The following is a 17760-nucleotide window of genomic DNA, read 5'->3' as shown; positions in this document are numbered from 1 at the left end:
GGGCTAGAGTGAGGAACGGCCGGCGGGCTTGAGAATGGCGCGGCCTGCGGACTTGCGGCAACCACATGTGACGACCCCGTGGCTGGAGTCCGCTTCGTCCATGGTGAAAGCCGATCCACAGCGCGAAGTTGATGTATTTCCTCAGCGACCAGCACGGATCAGCTCCAGGCATGACGAAGCGGATATCGTCCTCTTTTGGAAGGACAAACAAAGTAGTTTCGCTTTCACAACGAAACACACAGCGTCTCCACAACATGGCGGCGGCGGCAACAGCTAGAATAATCGTGTGATTGGCTTTCCGCCCTTTGTATTAAACTATGCATACATACATGATGCTGTTTTGTTTATAGTTGTTTAAGCAACTTAATTATAATTGGTTTATAAACATTATTTTAAACATTATGCACTTTTTTCACAGATAGTCCTTATCTTATGCTTTGAATAAACGTGCATTAGTAATATTTTGCTCAATGCGCTCTCTTGTGGCCTCAGAAGAGAAGCCAAAAGCTATTCTTCACTATAACTGAAATTATGAATTTTAAATTGGAATATAATTCGAATTTTGATAATATTTAAGTACAAAATTAGAATTTCGTTTTTCAGCCATTTTGACAGCCCTACTCACAATGTTCCATTATAATCAATGAAGCTCTCTAAACTGCACATATAATATCTTATTTGCATCGTGTCTACGTGTGGCGTTTAGCATTGAGTAAATTCTGTCTCATGCTGAATGCATAAGAGTTGGCACCCCTGTATCTATTTATATAATACTTAATTAATATCTTAATATATTATTATATCTTATATAAACCATTTGCACACACGAGCATTATCTGACTCGGCTCCTCCCGACCGCAGACGCAGGTTTACAAGCCACTTTTTCTTGCATTTTTCAGTCAATTTCTTGCCTTTTCCCCCCTTATGAACAACAACATTTTCGTACACGACAAGCTCCTTGTGGTTTCTCGGTTTGACCGATTTGAGCATCCATAAACAACACAAAACAAATGCATTTTGAGTTTCTGCTAGCGATTCCTATATAGAAAAAACACTTCCTGCCCTCCAGCTGCATTTCGCGCCACAGCAATGACGTCATGTGCAAACAACCTATTGGGTGGACATTTCAGCCGCTTGAGCAGAAACATTCTTTATACCAGACCTGTACAGTGCACACACAAAAAAGTGTGTAACTTTTCATTTTAATGTGATATTTATATTTGATTTGTCTCTTGGTGTAACTAAATAATGCACATTTAATGTAATATAATATGAAAAAAAGAAGCAGATATTGCTCATGAATTCCCTTTTTGAGGTCAATTATTTATTAGGTTTATAATATAATATAATATAATATAAAAACAAACTGAAGCATTTAAACTGAGATCTGTAAGCTAAATATTTTTTTTAAATGTGAACGTGAATTCTTATACAGTTATCTAAGTAGAGTTTAGAGTAGTAGAGTTTGCACACTACTACACCTGTGTGTGACTGTAAATATCTTGGAGTTTTGTTGCCGTTCTGTGCCCATCATCCGCTATTTCCACCACTTAATCAAGCCACTTATCTTTAAAACATGATGACGTTTTATTTCACATGTCATTACATTTGCGTTGGCTCTCGTGTTGAGCTATTTCGTCCGCAACCATTAAAGTTTCTGATTTCTATAGCGACTCTTTTGGCGCACATCATTCTCTTTCTATGAAACCTGTAAACCACATTCACCGGTTCTAAATCTATAGCGACACCAACTCTATAGCGGTTTGCCCGAGCATTGCAATTATTTCGCATTTACTAGAATTCAATCAAATGGCTTTCCCAACTCAGATATTTGCGTGTGTCCTATGCGTGGCACATTGTTCTTCTGCGCGGTCGCGACATAGGAAGTGTGCGGCCATGCACGTGCGCAGCTTTGAGGAAACATTGCTGTAATGTACAATGATTTTGTGCGGAATTAAATATTAATGTGTTTTTTCCTAATTTGTAACTAAATAATGTTTGTTTGTGTCAGGTATGTGTGTGTATGGCGAAGGAAACTGCCGTTTTGGAGTTGATATTTAGGTGTGGACTGGTACAGCAGGGTCCCACTAACCTGCTGATCTTCTCCCTGTTGGCGCCATTTATTCATCGAGATGGCTCTCTGGGGCAGCAGGCCCGTGACGCACTGCTGCTCGTCATGGCAACCTCTGCCAGCAACCACGCTGTTGCGCGTCACATCGCAGAGAACTCCTACTTCTGCCCAGTAAGCATGAGTGTGGTGTTGTGTGTGCTTACCTGATCATGTTTCTGATCTTGCTTTTGAAAATGTACTTGTATCTTAGATGTTGATTAGATGGATGGAGAAGAGAAAAGATTCAGACTTCAACATATATTCCTCATGTTCTTTCCTCACTGTTAGCATGTCTTTATGAATATCCTTTCTGTTCATGTTATGTGCTTTTTTTTTCTTTTCTGTCTGTGCCATGCAATTTAAATGTCGCTTGTTCATTTTTTGAGTGCCTCTTGGAACTTTTTCAGTGGAGATATAAAGTCCTGTAGTGTTTTCTCTGAGTTGCATTCTATTGGCTACTGTGGAATGAAAAGGCCATTTGTCATCTGCAGTTGTGCTACAGTTTTGGACTTTTCTCTTGAGAATAATATATGAGCCTCCATCTGACCCACTTAACACATACGACTGGAGGTCTCATCTAGGACTCCATGCTGCTGCAGTGCCTCAGTCTCTCAACATTTTCCTCTCTAACTTTATTTTTTCCACTTTGTGTCACGTCTATTTTTATGCTAGAGATGCATAGGTCTAGCTAACAGTTTCTTTGGTGGCCTGTTTTGTGGCGAAGTTCCACATATAAAACAAGCCCTGACATGAATGATGTTCTTCAACATACTTGCATTAAGGTGTGGTCACATTTACCGTTATTCAGGAATATTCATGTTTGACAATCCAGTCATTTCAATAGGAATCAATATGGTTGGGAAATTTGCATTGGGGTCATGTGGATTCAGCATGTTGACCAACATAAAGCTGCTTGGTTTGAAAGCAGCTTCTGTGTGAGCTGTACTTCATACATTTGCTGCACTATTGACAATGGACCTTTTTTTAGAAATACAATTTTAAAGAATTTTTCTGAAGTGACCCTATCATTATTCCTTGCTAAGATCTGTGCTTGGAATACGAGTCATACGTTTTGATGTAGTGAAGCAATAAAAAAAAAAACGAAAGATCCTGTGTGTTACAGTGATTTTACCATAGTGTGTTATCACACAGGGTGGAGCAGCGGTAAACTTAATAAGTTTATTTACAAGTAATACAGTTCATTAGTCAAATAGATTTGTCGCAACGTATCAAATTTATAGGCTTTGTTTGCTTTGTGTTTTCAGATGTGCATATAGCAAATGTTTTTACATCCAGTCAGGTTTTAGAGTGATGCCTATGTTTAAAATGCAGAGATTGCTTGGTGAACTTTATGAAATAATGTTGTCACCTATTTTTCTGTTTCCCAGGTGCTAGCGACAGGGCTGAGTGCACTGTACTCATCCCTGCCACGGAAGATTGAGGTACGGGGCGATGACTGGCACGCCCTGCGGAGGGAGGATTGGATGGCCGTTTCCTCTCTAGTGCTGTTCATGAACAGTCTTGAATTCTGCAACGCTGTAGTACAGGTGGCACACCCCCTTGTGCGCTGCCAACTCCTTGACTACCTCCACAACGGCTTCCTGGTTCCAGTCATGGGCCCCGCTCTGCACAAGGTGAACCACACTGAACTGGGCTGAAGATGTGATCCATATTTGGCATAGATGGCAGTTTCAATAGTCATTCATTATAAAACAATGTTTTGAATGGTATTTATTTTCTCTTATTTTGATTTCTTCGCTCTCTCTCTCTGTTTCTCTTTAATGGTTCCTCTGTCAGTCGTCAGTGGATGAGATGATAGCAAGCACGGCATATCTGGACTTGTTTTTACGCAGTATCACAGAAACTTCCCTCCTTAAGACCTTCCTTCGCTTCATTCTGTTGCATCGCCATGACAACGACACCATCCTCGATACACTACTCACACGCATCAGCAGCAATTCACGGGTTAGTCTGGCACACACTGTAGCTGGGGTGCATGTATAGATAGAAAACGCATTCTTTTGTCAGTGCTGTAGGCTGAGCATTAAAGATGCTGTGTATTCCTGGGAATGTGGAGTAATGGGACTAAAGTTTTATTATTATTATTTTTGTCCTTCTCTTTGAAGCTGTGCATGGTCTCTCTGAGTCTGTTCAAGACATTGCTCAGTCTCAACTGTGAAGACCTCATGCTCCAGCTTGTTCTCAGGTATTTTGTGTGCTTGGGTGTGTGACTCAATTAGCAATCACGAAAGCCTACAAAATATGCTTTGGCTGGATTTGGACAATGCATTTTGCAAATTGCAATGCATTACATAAACTACCATTCAAAGGTTTGGGTTCAGTACGATTTTTTAAAAATAAATTAAATACTTTTATTCTGCAAGGATGCATTTGATCAAAAGTGACAGTAGAGACATAATGTTACAAATGATTTCTATTTTAAATAATTTTAGATATAGCTGCAAAACAGGCTCTTACAGAAAATGTAAATGAATGCCAAATCCCGCCTTCTGATGTGAAGCCAGTAATCAACAGATACATATTGGAGAAATGGCAAACGGAATGGGAAGAATGTCAAAATAACAAACTTTTTGAAATAAATTCTGCAGTAGGAACAAGATATATTTATTCTTTTAAATCCAGGCATGACCAAGTTGTGTATACAAGGTGTTGTATTGGACATAATAGATTAACTCATGGACATTTATTGATTGGTGAAGAAGCACCAAAATGTCAATATTGCAGGACTCACTTGACAGTGAAACGTGCTTTTGTTCTGTCCAATATTTAATGTCATGAGACAAAGGTTATTATCAGGACAAACTCTTAAGGACTTGTTTTATAAGATGGACCCAGAAAAACTTTAACAATTTCTTTCAAAAGTAAATTTAAAATATCTTTTATAGAAATGTATGTGTAATACTTTGTTTTATAATTGTTTTTATTAATTAATTTATGTTTATTGTATTTGTATTTTGTGTTCTACTATATTTTTAATGTATAATCTTTGCCATGAAATAGCCTATGAAGCTGATGTGGCAATAAACTTAAATTAACTGTAACTGTTTAAATAATTTTAAATAAATTGTTGTCATAATTGCCACAAAAATATTAAGTGATGTTGATACTATGTTGAAATCATAAGCAATGTTGATATGATCATTTCAACATTGACACTGAAGACTGGATTAATGGCTGCTGAAAATTCAGCCTTGCCATCACAGGAATAAATGACATTTAAAAAAAAAAATTGTAATAATTTTTTCACAATTTTATTACTGTTTTTACTGTGTGCATAAGAGACTCCTTACAAAAACTTAAACCGTTTTTACCAAACATCTTTTCTTTTTTTGTTACGAACGGTAGTATAGATCATATATAAGTAAGTGTCATATGTAACATATAAGTGTCATATGTAACAGGATTATTATTAGTGGTTTTATTAAACATTTGAAATTGCACATACTTGGGGAAAGATACTAAAATAATTATTATTTGTGTGTAAAAAATAACTGTTTATTTAATGTTTGTCTCCAGGTATCTGTTGCCATGCACACATGTTATGCTGAGTCAGCGAAGGGCAGTCAGAGAAACAGACCTCTATGGCAAATCAGCTGACAAGTTCCTTTCCCTCGTACCAGAATGCTGCCGAATCACTCCAGCACCCTCTAGTGAGCGGGATGATGAGCCTGCCTTTTGGGGAAAGGGTAAGCCTGTGTGAGGCACATTTATGGACATAACAGGTGTGCTTTTAGACTGTGCTGAAAAACTTTGCTGCTGTTCATGCCTACAAAATTAATTTTCTCTCTTTTTTTCCCCCAATAGTGTTAGGTAGTCCCACTTCAGAGTCACCGGTTCACCCCAGACCCAGCACTCCTTCCCGCCTTGCTCTCTTTATTCGACAGCAAAGCTCAGGAGGCCAAGCCAACCCACCCTCGTCTGGCTCGGAGAACGCTCCCTCTTCTCCTCGTGGTAGTGTTTCCTCCCCTCTGTCTCCTGACAGCCCAATGCACCAACTCCCAAACACTTCAGAAGGAGAGACTGGCTACCTGGAGTATCTGCGTGATGCTCGCAGGGGTATTGAGCTCTGCTCCTGGGCCTGTCGAGACTGGTCAGGCCCTTACGATGGAGAAAATCCCTCTCCAAACTCTGCTCCTCCTCCACCTCCCCCTCCTACATCCAACCCCTCCCTCAATATTGTACAAGAGCATTTCTCCATAATGGACCCCCCTCAGCAGAGGGCAGCAGTCGTGGCTGCAGCACGTGCAGAGTGGAGCAGTTCAGATCGAGATAGTGGAGAGTGGGATGTTACCATCAGCAAGAACTGTATCAGTCTCACACCCCGCAGTAAGAAACGCAGCCTTCTTCCCAGCTCTATACCTCTGCAGTCTTCATCTTCTGCTTCAGTCTCTACAGAAATAACCGGTGCTGTAGAAGCCATATCCCAACACTCTCATTCAGCACCTCATCCATCGCTCTATAATGGGATGGGGCAGGTGGAGCTCACAGACAGTGTGGATGAGAGAATGGAGGTTAAGAAAGTGAAAAGGGACTCTGATGTAAATAACAGTGTGGTGGAGTCGGGCATGAACGGGTCGATGGGTATGGGCCCAGTTGACTACAATGATTTCCATGTAGGATCGGCAATGAAATCATCTCAGGTGCAGGTGAAGCCACATCTGCAACATCAAACCTCCGTGCCCTCTTCTACCCAAGAGTGTCTACAAATTGAGCGCCAGAGATTATCTCCTGTTCCTGCCTTGACCGAGACTTCCACAGTTCCCCGTGACAGCAGGGGTCTGGAGTCCGTTGAGCGTCTGATTGAGGAGTTGCTGGAGCGGGCGCCGTCGGAGCCATTGTCTGGAGACTCGAAATGCCAGGGAATCAGCATAGAGGCTTTTCACCAGGAGCTGAGGGAGCTGGAGGAACGTGTAAGAGAGAGGAGGGTTCTCTCACGCAGCTCAGAGGAGTCCTCTCGGGAATCTCGCACTGCTCCTGCTCCCAGCCTGACAGATGAGGACTGTCTTCCAGTGGAGACTGAGCAGCGCTCCAGTGAAACGAAGCCTGACAGCTCTGCCACTGGGGTATTTAGCCCCGCACGACTCCTTGGACCACCTCTTGCTCAACCATACACAGGTTCTCGTTGTAGAGATGACCAAATTAAAGATTTGAGTGCTTATGTTACTTGTGCAAGTTCAGCAAGTGCTAACCATAAGTCACTGGTTCCGCTTTTCCCTCTGTGTAGGTCCATTTATAACAGTCCTGTTCAGTAAACTGGAGAGTATGATGCAGAACTCCTTATATGTGAACATTTTGCTGACGGGTGTTGTGTTCCAGCTGGCCTGTTACCCTCAGCCTCTCCTTCGCTCTTTCCTCCTCAACGCCAACATGGTGTTTCAACCCAGCGTTAAATCACTCATACAGGTAATTCATTGAGAAGAAATATGACAAATCCTGAATATGCAAAGACTGAATCATTCTCAGTTGCTCTTTTTATTGGTTTGTACATTTTCTGTTCAAAAATATGAAGTCAAAATTTATTTTGACTACACAAATACTGCTTGTGATTTATTTTTGACTTAAGTGTCTCTGGCACTTTTTTGAGCTTTTATGGTTAAAAAAATGTAAGCTGTTTAATGTTCTAGGGGTGAATTTGAGGAAGCGATTAATTTTAAATTTGATTTGACTGAAACTTAAATCAATAAACAAATGCATTGCATCAAAAAGATTTTTTCAAAGATATAGATTTTTACTTTGACTCTCTTTTTCTACTCTTCAGGTGCTGGGATCAGTAAAAAATCGTATTGAAGCATTTGCGGCATCACACGAGGATTTCCCTGTCATGTTAAGAAAGGCTCGCCAATTTCTGGTTGCAAGAGGAAAGTTAGACTGGTCTGACTCACCCATGGGAGTGCCCAACCTTCGTCGCTCAGACTCATTAAGTAGGTGGATGAAAGTGAATGAACTTTCTCAGGAACAAAAACAAGAGATCATGGTTTAATGTGCCTGCTTGTTGAAGCCATTTGAATGCAAGATGTTTTGATGTGACATGTTTTTGTGATATTTGCCTTTGTAAAGAATAATATACACTCACACAGTTGGTCATATCACAAAATAAACCTTGAAGGATGCTTTGAACATAAGGCCATAAAAAATCCTAAATATCTAAAATGGTATAACGGAAATCTTAATGAACATTTAAAGAGATCTTAAATTTGGGAGCGGAAAACAGGAATTATTAAACTTCATGACTGAATTGAATGTGATCGCTGCACGTTCAAAATATGGCGTTATTACGCATTCTACAGTCTCGTGGTTTCAGAGCAGTTCACAGTCTGTGAATACCTCCCATTTATGCCAAGCAATTGCTTATGATCTACTTTTGGTGAATTAAGACTGTTTACTTTATGGTAGGGGTGTGCGATAATGACAAAAAATAATATCTCAATATTTTCTGGAATTTTGTCGATAACGATAATTAGATTATATTTTGCTGAGCGTGATATTGTGCTGGTATTTTGGCAGGTGGACAGCTGACTCCCAAAGCTTTTGATATTCTTCATATTCTGTGTGGTGATTAGTTTGCAGGAGTAACAGAAAGTTACAGGAGCAACTTTTTCAAAAAGTTTAAACTGATTTTTTACCTTTTATGGGCATTTTTACCTTTAAAAGGCCAATTTTTATATACCTAATTAAATGTATGCATCATCTTTTTGTGTCAAATTTTTAAATTGAATCAAATTCAAATAGTAAGACACTATAGAGCTGTTACCAATCAAATGAAATCAGTATCAACAAAATTTGTGTTTGCAATACAGAGGTGGCACAGAATCTGCATCTGAAGTGGCATTTAGATGCATTTACAGACTGTTTAATTCAGGACATGAATGCATTTAACCTGCAGTTACAAATGCATAAATAATATTTTGACCTAAAAAAAAACTTTTATTTGAAAGGATATTGGGAAAAAAGGGAAATATCCTATAAATATAAACCTAAAATCGCCAGTAGGTGGAGGCAAATCACTGCATGAGTGAGTCCATGAGTCATTCATTCAACTGATTCATTCAAAAGGCTGATTGATTCGGTAAAGAAACATTACAGAGACGCAAAACAGTTGTTCGATTCCCTTTATTTCAGGTTTGCTTATAATTGAAAGTCCTGCATTATGCTTAAAATATTTTTTTTTTCTGGATATTTTTGGTATTTTGGTTACACAAATTGTATCTGGAATTTAATTCAACATAAGCTCTTATGGCTTCTCTCTGGGCTGCCCTGTCACAGGAAGACACATTAAAGACATTATTGTATCAGTAAAATCCAACACTGATCGACCTCTGATTTTTATGTATTAATATATTAGAACTTAAACCAGTTTTAGAACATGTCTTCTGTATTTCTGTTTAAACACAATATTAATTTAATTTGTGCAGGATCTCAGAAGAGTTCTTAAAAGTCTTACATTTGATTTAAAAAACTCTGCATATACCCTGTGAATTTTGTCATTATATTCAGACAATTTAATGGAGATATTTCACTTAACTTTCAACTCATTTGTGAAATGCTTCTTAAGGCATCTTAACTTAATATGTTTCCTTTTCTTCTCTCTGTTTCTTTTTCTTTCCCCACAGTTAAAAGCCGAAAACCATCTCTGGGCGATCTTATCCTGAGGCATACCAACAGTCCTACGAGAGCTCGACATGCAGCTCAGTTGGCCTTGGCCCACGTGAGAGATGGAGGGCAGTCTCTGCACAGTGCTTTGTTTCGGGGTGGTGCGGCCGGGGGGGCCTCTGGCCTGGAGAAGCAGGCAGAGGCACTAAGGGTGAAAAATGCGGTCTACTGTGCTGTTATTTTCTCAGAGTTTCTCAAAGAGCTAGCAGCTCTTGCACAGGAGCATGCCGTAGCCCTACCCTTCCCACCTAGTCAAGGCACTGAGGAATAACACCAGGCCAAAATTTTCCTCTATACTTGCTTTATCCACTGTTCCTGGCACTGAGCTGTAGACTATTATATCCCTGAGATTTTTCAAACAAACAGTCTTTTTTTCAAGGGACATAATGCACTCAAAGAGACAGGAAAAATCAGTTGATCATAAAGGTAAAGAGAGAGGTCATCTCTTGTTAATAATCTCATGTGCATAATGTACATTTTTTTTTTAATTGTACAGGACCATTAATCCATTAAGCTTTAGGAAATTGTGCATATAAATCTTGTAAATAGTCTATATAAAATATCTATGTGTATAATGATTTTTGTACACTCAGAGACTTGCATCCTTTAAGCTGGAGGAATTTGGCCGTAAACTTGCACTCCCTACGTTTCCAAGTCACTTCAGAGACTAGCTAAAGTAGACTCACTACACACAGTTCTTTTAAACTTTTATGGGTGCGGAAGTGCCATTTACATTTTTAGCAATGTTGGACGGTTATTTTGTCTTTTATAGAAAAATAGGTCTGTGAGATCACACCAAGATATATCAGAAATAATCATCCCGCCTTTTTTAAAGGACGAGATGTCAGATGCTGTTTACCAATTACACGCTGGGCAATAAGTCCTCCGTATCATAGCAGGATTTGCCGCTTTATTGAGGCATCTCTGAAAAATCAACAAATGACAAAATACTCAAGTTCTGCCAATCTCTAGCACACATCTTTTCATCCAACAGCTAGAGAGTGATGTTAGAGCCCGTAAAGAGTGGAGAGGGTTCATTTTCCTAACCTCCGTCCCAATAAAAGCCTGACAAATTTAGCATAGATGGTAAGTTTTAGTTTTCATTCTCGTGTCGTGTTGCAGCAGCACATTTTGTAGGATGAGTTTTAGGATGAGTTTCTGGCCGTTTCTTTAGTTTTTGATGTATCTTTAGTTTTTTTGGGAAAGGCACTGATTTTTCTGCCCACAAAGCTCTCCTCCTATACTGGATGTTAGCGTCCCTTTTGGCGTCTAACTAGGTGCTAATGTCTTAAATATTTGGCTGGTATGAGCAAAGAGAAGCTTGCATAATAATTACCTGTCCCTTTAAGGAGTAAGCCAAGTTATGTGACTCATAAGCCATCTTAGTGTTGAATCAAAGTGTTTTTTTTCCTGTTTATTAGTTGATTTTACTAGTGTAATGGAGTATGAGTGAAATCAGCCGTAATGTGTGCATAGTGGAAACACCACGCCACTTAATTTGTTTATTGCCAAAATACTTTAGACACCTTAATTTTCAGAATGGAAGTTAGGACATGCATGTGCATTTATGAGATTTATGAGTGTTTTTAACAGCAAGTGCGCATGTTTTTTTTTTTTTAAACGGTATCGTTTTTGCCCCTTGTGTATCTTAAATTGCAATCAATGCAATGCTGATCTGAAATCATCCATCCAAGAGCTCTTTTATCATGCACAACCCATATGCGCATTACCTCAGTTACTTCATTTTCATTGCATGCAGTGTTCTTGCGGTTTCATCTGTGTTAGTTCAGTAATTCTGTTCGATCCAATATCATTTAGGGCATAATTTTTTTTATCAGTTTCTAGATGTAAGAGCAGACAATTTGAAAGTCAGTTATCTATTATTTTCTGGTTACATCTAGCTGCTCAATTGTCAATCCATCCATTTTCCCCTCCTTATCTATCCACCCATCCACAGAAGGTCTGTGCGGCACATTAGTGTGATGGTTCTCTGCTTTTGTTAGTTGAAATCTGAAATGTTTAGCATGTAAATTCCGTATTTAAGGACAATGGTAGACCACGTTGGTGTCAAGAAAAATAATTTGTGCTTTCCCTGAAACATGCTCCAATGTCTGCGTGGGTGAGAAAGATGAAATGGAAAGGATAAAGAGCAAATTGTTGAATGAAGAAACGGTACATATATGTTAGAGTTCAGTTATCTCTATGGAGACAGCGGTTATTATACTTCCGTTCAGTTTCTAAGTTAGAAATCAAATAGGCCTATACAATTGATGTGTCATAAGATACAAATGCACAAGAAACGCCCATCGTTTTTAGGATGTAATTGTATGCCTGACATGGTGCAGATAAGCATGTTTTTCTTTTTATACATAAGTGTTTGATATGATTTAGACATTTTGAAAAATCAGGAGCTCATTGATTGTGTATGCTTGTTATTGAAAAGTGTTTGTTTGATCAATATACATTGCACAGTTCTTAAGTTGATTTTTCTGTATTTGGTTTTCTGTCTTTTTTTTGTCACTCTCGATTTGTTTGAGTGAAACGATGATGTTGACAAGGACTTCTGCAGCTTGTTATCTATGCAAACTGGTTTCTGTGTTTCTGAGTAAGCAAAGATGGTTAAACTTTTGGGGACAAACACAAATTAAATTTGCAATCTGGAACCCCACACTTCAATAATTTACTTATCCCGTATCGATTCAATAATCTACTGGACTGTATGGACTCTCATGCAAAATTATGAATGTTATCTAAATATTTTTCTATATATAAAATGGAGGAGGAAAGTGGAACTGAATGGGGATTTAAATCAACGATGAAAACCTTCAAAGACAAACACTAAAAGGAAATGTTTTTATTAATTTATAAATGTTTTACCTGGCAATACTTTTGGCTTCTTTGTCTTTATTTCTCCGAAGTTTATAAAGGTGAGATCTTCTGTCATTTGATTAAGATGTGGTTGATTGCAAGTACATTAGACATAATGATTTAAAAAAAAAAAAAAGCATATAAAATTTTTAATCAAAATGATCACATCTCCTGAATACACACTTTGTACTTTTTCTGATTGTTCCTTGGGCTTAGATGAATCAGGTCTTTAAAAATATGACACTGACTATGTCTGGATTGGTGTATAGACTGGTTTTAAGCTGCAGATTAGATGACACCTTAAATATTGGCTTGTCAGAAAAATGACCCAGTTTGCCATTATGCTCATCATTGAGATCCTCTTCCTCCCTATTTCTATCATCTCTTACTTATCTTCTGACAGAAGTCTTCACTGGAGAAAGGATCTGAGATAAGGAACAAAGACTTAATGTCTTTCATAAGCTTTGGGTCACGCCACAAAATCCCTGTAAAGATATTCAAAAATTCCAGTCACAAGATGTGATTTACTTCGGCTGTTTTCAGGTATTTCATTTTTATTTTATTTTTTTTGTATTTTCATGCTTTATGATGGATAGAGTAACATTTGTCAGTATATTTAATACATAAGTGCAGGATAAACTTCTTTTTAATCTTCATGTTACATTCTTTCCAAATAGCCCACCAGATTAAAAAAATATATTGTTATTATATATTAATATATTGCAATATAAATCAAATAAATGCTGTTCTTTTGAACTTTGTATTCAAAGAATCCTGAGGAAAAAAAATGTATCACAATTTTAACAAAAGCATTAAGCAGCAAAAACAGTTTTCAACATTGATAATAAGAATAAACATTTATTGAGCACCAAATCAGCATATTGATCTGAATGAAACATTTGAACCTTCACAACTTTTTCTCTCTCACACATTTAGTTTCATACTGACCGAAATGATTGGATGGAGGTAGATTATTTACTTCACCATTTACATAGACAGTCCAGTGAGATACAATCACCTCCTTTAATTAAATTGTATTAAATGTGATCAAAGTCGTGGTTTGCCACTTCACATAGTTTGTAATTGAGTCAGTTTATTCAGAAATGTTAGTTATACACTAGTATGTTCAATAGTTGAGGTGGCTATTGTTCACATATGACTCCAGCTTTCATGAACTTGATTAGGCCGCAGCTTTGTCCACTATTATTTCATGTTGAAGTATCTATCAAGTACTGATTATATTTGTTATTGTAAATTTTAACTCATAAACTTTAGATAATGAGATTTCAGCAATCTTTGGCCTCCTGAGGTGCCATAGACATGCATGAAGCCATTTTATTACAACAGCACCTGTAGAGGAAACCAGTTTCTTCCATTTATGGACTTCTACAGTCTCTGGGCTTTAGCAGATGTCTTGATTAGTTAAATGCACTTAATTTACAGTGTGAGGAGCACACTTTGATATAGCTACAGCCAGTGTCTGTGATATGCGAAAGGTCCTCAAACTCCCACATGATTGCCATCTTGTTGATTAGACATGTGACTCATGGAGCTGCTTATCCAGTAGCTGAACTTTCTTTTCGCATTATGTCAGATCAGTCTGTTCGGTAATAGTTCGCTGAAATCATTATCAAGATGTGCATGTTCAAGGTTTACAAGTGCGTGCTTGTTAATTTTTAAATGCAAATAAATTCATAATAAAATAGTTTTTAAAAGTTAAGATACAAAATATATAAAACAGTCAAATTAAACTTATTTAAAAAAATAAATGGTATACCTATTAAATTATTACTGCACGGAGTCTATATGTTTGAATTGATCACAGAAAATTATAATGTAGAAAAATACAAAGTGGAAGCTCATATTCTTAGACGCCACGGTTACTGGTAGTTAACTGAATTAGTTCTGTACCGTTTCCTAGCAACAGTGGGACAACTAGCAAGAGAGAGAAAAAAAAAAACACTTGTGAGAGTGGAGGGCAGTGACAGAGGTGCAGGTGTCAGCCACAAGTAAGACTTTCAACTTTAGTGCATTTTTTATAATTAAAGACCAACTATTATTCGATTAGTATTATACAGTCAATACAGTATTGTACAGTTTTTTTCTGGTTTTGTGTTATACACTGCTTTTGAAATATGCTGATGTTTTTGTTTTCTTCTAATTACCAATCATTTTAAAGTCGTTTAAAGGAATACAATGTTTTAAATGATTTACAATGGTTTTAGAGCAGTTAATGAATATAATTGTGAATTACTTGTGTTACATTTATTTGGTTATAAATAAGTAGTTTGAAATGTTATCACAAATGTTATCTGGCACTGCCAATTTGCACTTTGTTTAGTGGAGTGATATTTATAGTTGATTGCTTTTGCGTGAAGATACAGATTTAGTTTGGTAACTGTTTATTGCACACTAAAAATAGTTAATTGCTTTTGTTCACTGTCCTTCTTGTACAAAGCCAATATGCAGAGTTCATCTGCAGCAGCCCCTCATAGATAATGTAAGAAGTAATGTGAGAGGATACCTACAGAAAAGACACAGGAGAACACACAAACACATGCACCATATCAGATGACTTTGCATGCAATGTTACAATTATGCAAATTACTATTTACATTTCTACTGCAATGCAATGGTTTAATCTCCATTTTTCTAAATTTGCATACAAAAGACGTAAGTTCACCCAGACTGCGGAAACCTTAGACAACATTGGTATTTTTTTTCCAAAGATTTATAAATCATATTACACTCTCTTAGACTGAATCATCTTCGTGCCATTACAATTGGACACATTATTATTATTTTTAATTTTTATTTTTTTTAGCTACACAGAGAAAACGTTGATGATTTGCCAAATAGAGTGACTGTCATTATTTCATATAGTCTCCTGCTTGGCCTGTCTTGCTGGCATCTATATTTCTACCTTGTCCCTCCTCTCTTTTATACTGTTGTCTCTCAAACAGAACCGATCAGGACTAGTGCTGTAAAATAGCATTAAATAAAGTAGGTCCTGTCTCAGATTGTACCTGAATGGGAAGAATGGGAAATATTGTACTACATTACACAAGGGGAAATTTTGCAGCTAAACTTTTTCTTTAGATTGTTGTATATTGCCATTTATCCCACTTATAGTGTGCAATTCTTTTTTTCAAATCTAAGAGCAACTGCATTATGTTTATCATGCATCTTATGCACTTCTATCAAACGGTATATTCACAGCATGAATCTCCATGTACTCTGACAATAACCTAATTTTCTTTACTTGCAGTATCTCTTCCTCCCACTACACATGCACACTTTGGACTCAACTGCTTTAAACCTCATCATGAATTAAGTATTGGAGCGTTGTGCTGATGTGTAGCCTGATGTCACACTGGGCCTGAAGGGGCCTGAAGAGCTGAGATAGAAGGCTGCAGAGTGAAAATACAAGTGAGCAAAGGAGAGCAAGTGCACTTCTCAGTTTTGTGATGACATTTTTTTGCCTTTTTAGTCTGTCTTTTGCCTCCCACATATATGCTGTCCTCCTTCGTTCACTGCCTGACTCCCTGAATTTGAAATGCTAATAATCTCCTCTGTGCTAGAAATATTGTGACTCCCTTTCTTCTATCTGTCTCTCCCTCTCCTTTGCTCACATTTGTCTGTCAGCCACAATTTCTCTGTGTTTTCCAGTAGTCTTTCTCTAGCCAATCCTTGGTTCCCTCAATTCATCAGTTCTGTCAGAGTTTCTCGGCTTTCCATCTGTCAGTCAACGTCAAAGTTTTGTTTGTCACATGCACATCAGTACAGTGGGAAAGAAATACTTTCTTTGCAACTCTTAAATAGGCAAAGTAATACAAGAGAACTGATGATAATAATACTAATAAAAGTCAAATAAATAATCAGTAGCACAATAATAATAAACAATGTTCCATATATAGTTGATACATCAGTAATACAAAGGCAGTCAGAAAAGACAAACAAAATGTGCATCTGTTTGTTCTCTGGTCTTGTTTCACTGTTTGCCCTCTCAAATGTGCTCAGCAACTGTTCCGCAAGACAGCGAACCATATCAAATTCCAGAAGTAAGCCGCTTAAGGTTTCCTACTTTCAGTCAGTACAACAGCCTGAAACAATGGGTTGAGTGTTATGTTGTTATCTCCAAGAAACATCTTAGCTATGACAATAAAAAAGGTAAGATGTAATAACTTTTTCAAAATTTCACCTACAAGGCATTTTGTTTATTTGATTTACTTCTTTAAATGTTTTAATATTTCTGAAGATACAATCCAGAACATGATATTTTGATGTAATAACTGGTGTTAACAATCATAAGTTTAATTGCATAACATTGTTACAAAAATTGCCCCTGCACTACTGTCACCTTAATACTCATTTTTAAAATATATTGCACATTATTGCTATATTATATATAATTATTTGTTATGCTAATTATAATACATGAATTTATTCTGTATTACAATTATTTAATTGTTGTATTTATTTTTACTGTGGTATCTTTATGTTGTCATGGCTGCTGTTGTCACGACTGTGGTTGCCATAGGTTGCAGCAAAGCAACTACATCTCCTTTTTCCTAAACTGTAAAGAGAGTATTGATGATGCACGACTGCTTGACCTGAAAAGCGCTTTGAGGTGTTTTATTCACATACGTCACATAAGCAGGTCTTTGCATTTTATTTTTCACTTTGAGACTCAAATATGACAAGAATATTTAATACTGTATGAATTAGTAATAGTGGTGCCACATACTGTAAAGGTCCGTTTCAAAAGAGGGCTGTAGACATGTTTCATGAAATGTTTATTATGTGTCCCAGCACACTGATTTCAGGCAGGATTTCTTATCTACTTTTTCACTTGAAATCCTTTAGAATTTTCGGCTAATTTGAGTGCTTGTAAAGTTGCTGTGAAACCTGTTTGACAGTAACATTGATAAAATGAGAGTGTCGCGAAATTAAAACTTTCACCTAAGAGAGGATCTTCTGATGAGTTTTCAAAACCTGTTTGTTTTGTGCTTTAATGTCATACTATGATATTACACATTTCAATTATATTAGAATTAAATGAATGTTTTTTATTTGTCTTAATGCCATAATATTAAATACAAATTAGTGCA

At 37.3% G+C, this 17760-nt stretch overlaps 1 protein-coding gene across 3 annotated transcripts in view; it reads left to right on the top strand.

The window, feature by feature from the left end:
• The window catches only part of LOC107719813 (FTS and Hook-interacting protein homolog), a 31095-nt gene extending 18436 nt beyond the window's left edge, over positions 1-12659 (top strand). For all 3 annotated transcript variants that reach the window (XM_016527349.1, XM_016527348.1, XM_016527350.1), the window contains 9 exons: positions 2012-2242; positions 3499-3744; positions 3908-4075; positions 4237-4316; positions 5648-5817; positions 5936-7246; positions 7356-7534; positions 7890-8052; positions 9742-12659. In XM_016527349.1, the coding sequence (XP_016382835.1) occupies positions 2012-2242; positions 3499-3744; positions 3908-4075; positions 4237-4316; positions 5648-5817; positions 5936-7246; positions 7356-7534; positions 7890-8052; positions 9742-10052 (2859 nt within the window). In that variant the 3' untranslated portion in view covers positions 10053-12659. The remainder of the gene's footprint in view (positions 1-2011; positions 2243-3498; positions 3745-3907; positions 4076-4236; positions 4317-5647; positions 5818-5935; positions 7247-7355; positions 7535-7889; positions 8053-9741) is intronic.
• The last annotated feature ends 5101 nt before the right edge of the window (positions 12660-17760 follow it).

Source organism: Sinocyclocheilus rhinocerous, unplaced genomic scaffold (genome assembly GCF_001515625.1).
Source record: "Sinocyclocheilus rhinocerous isolate Xijiao unplaced genomic scaffold, SAMN03320098_v1.1 scaffold421, whole genome shotgun sequence".
Classification (NCBI taxonomy): Eukaryota; Metazoa; Chordata; class Actinopteri; order Cypriniformes; family Cyprinidae; genus Sinocyclocheilus; species Sinocyclocheilus rhinocerous.
The sequence above is the reverse complement of the archived record's forward strand: the minus strand, read 5'-3'. Positions and strand labels throughout refer to the sequence as shown.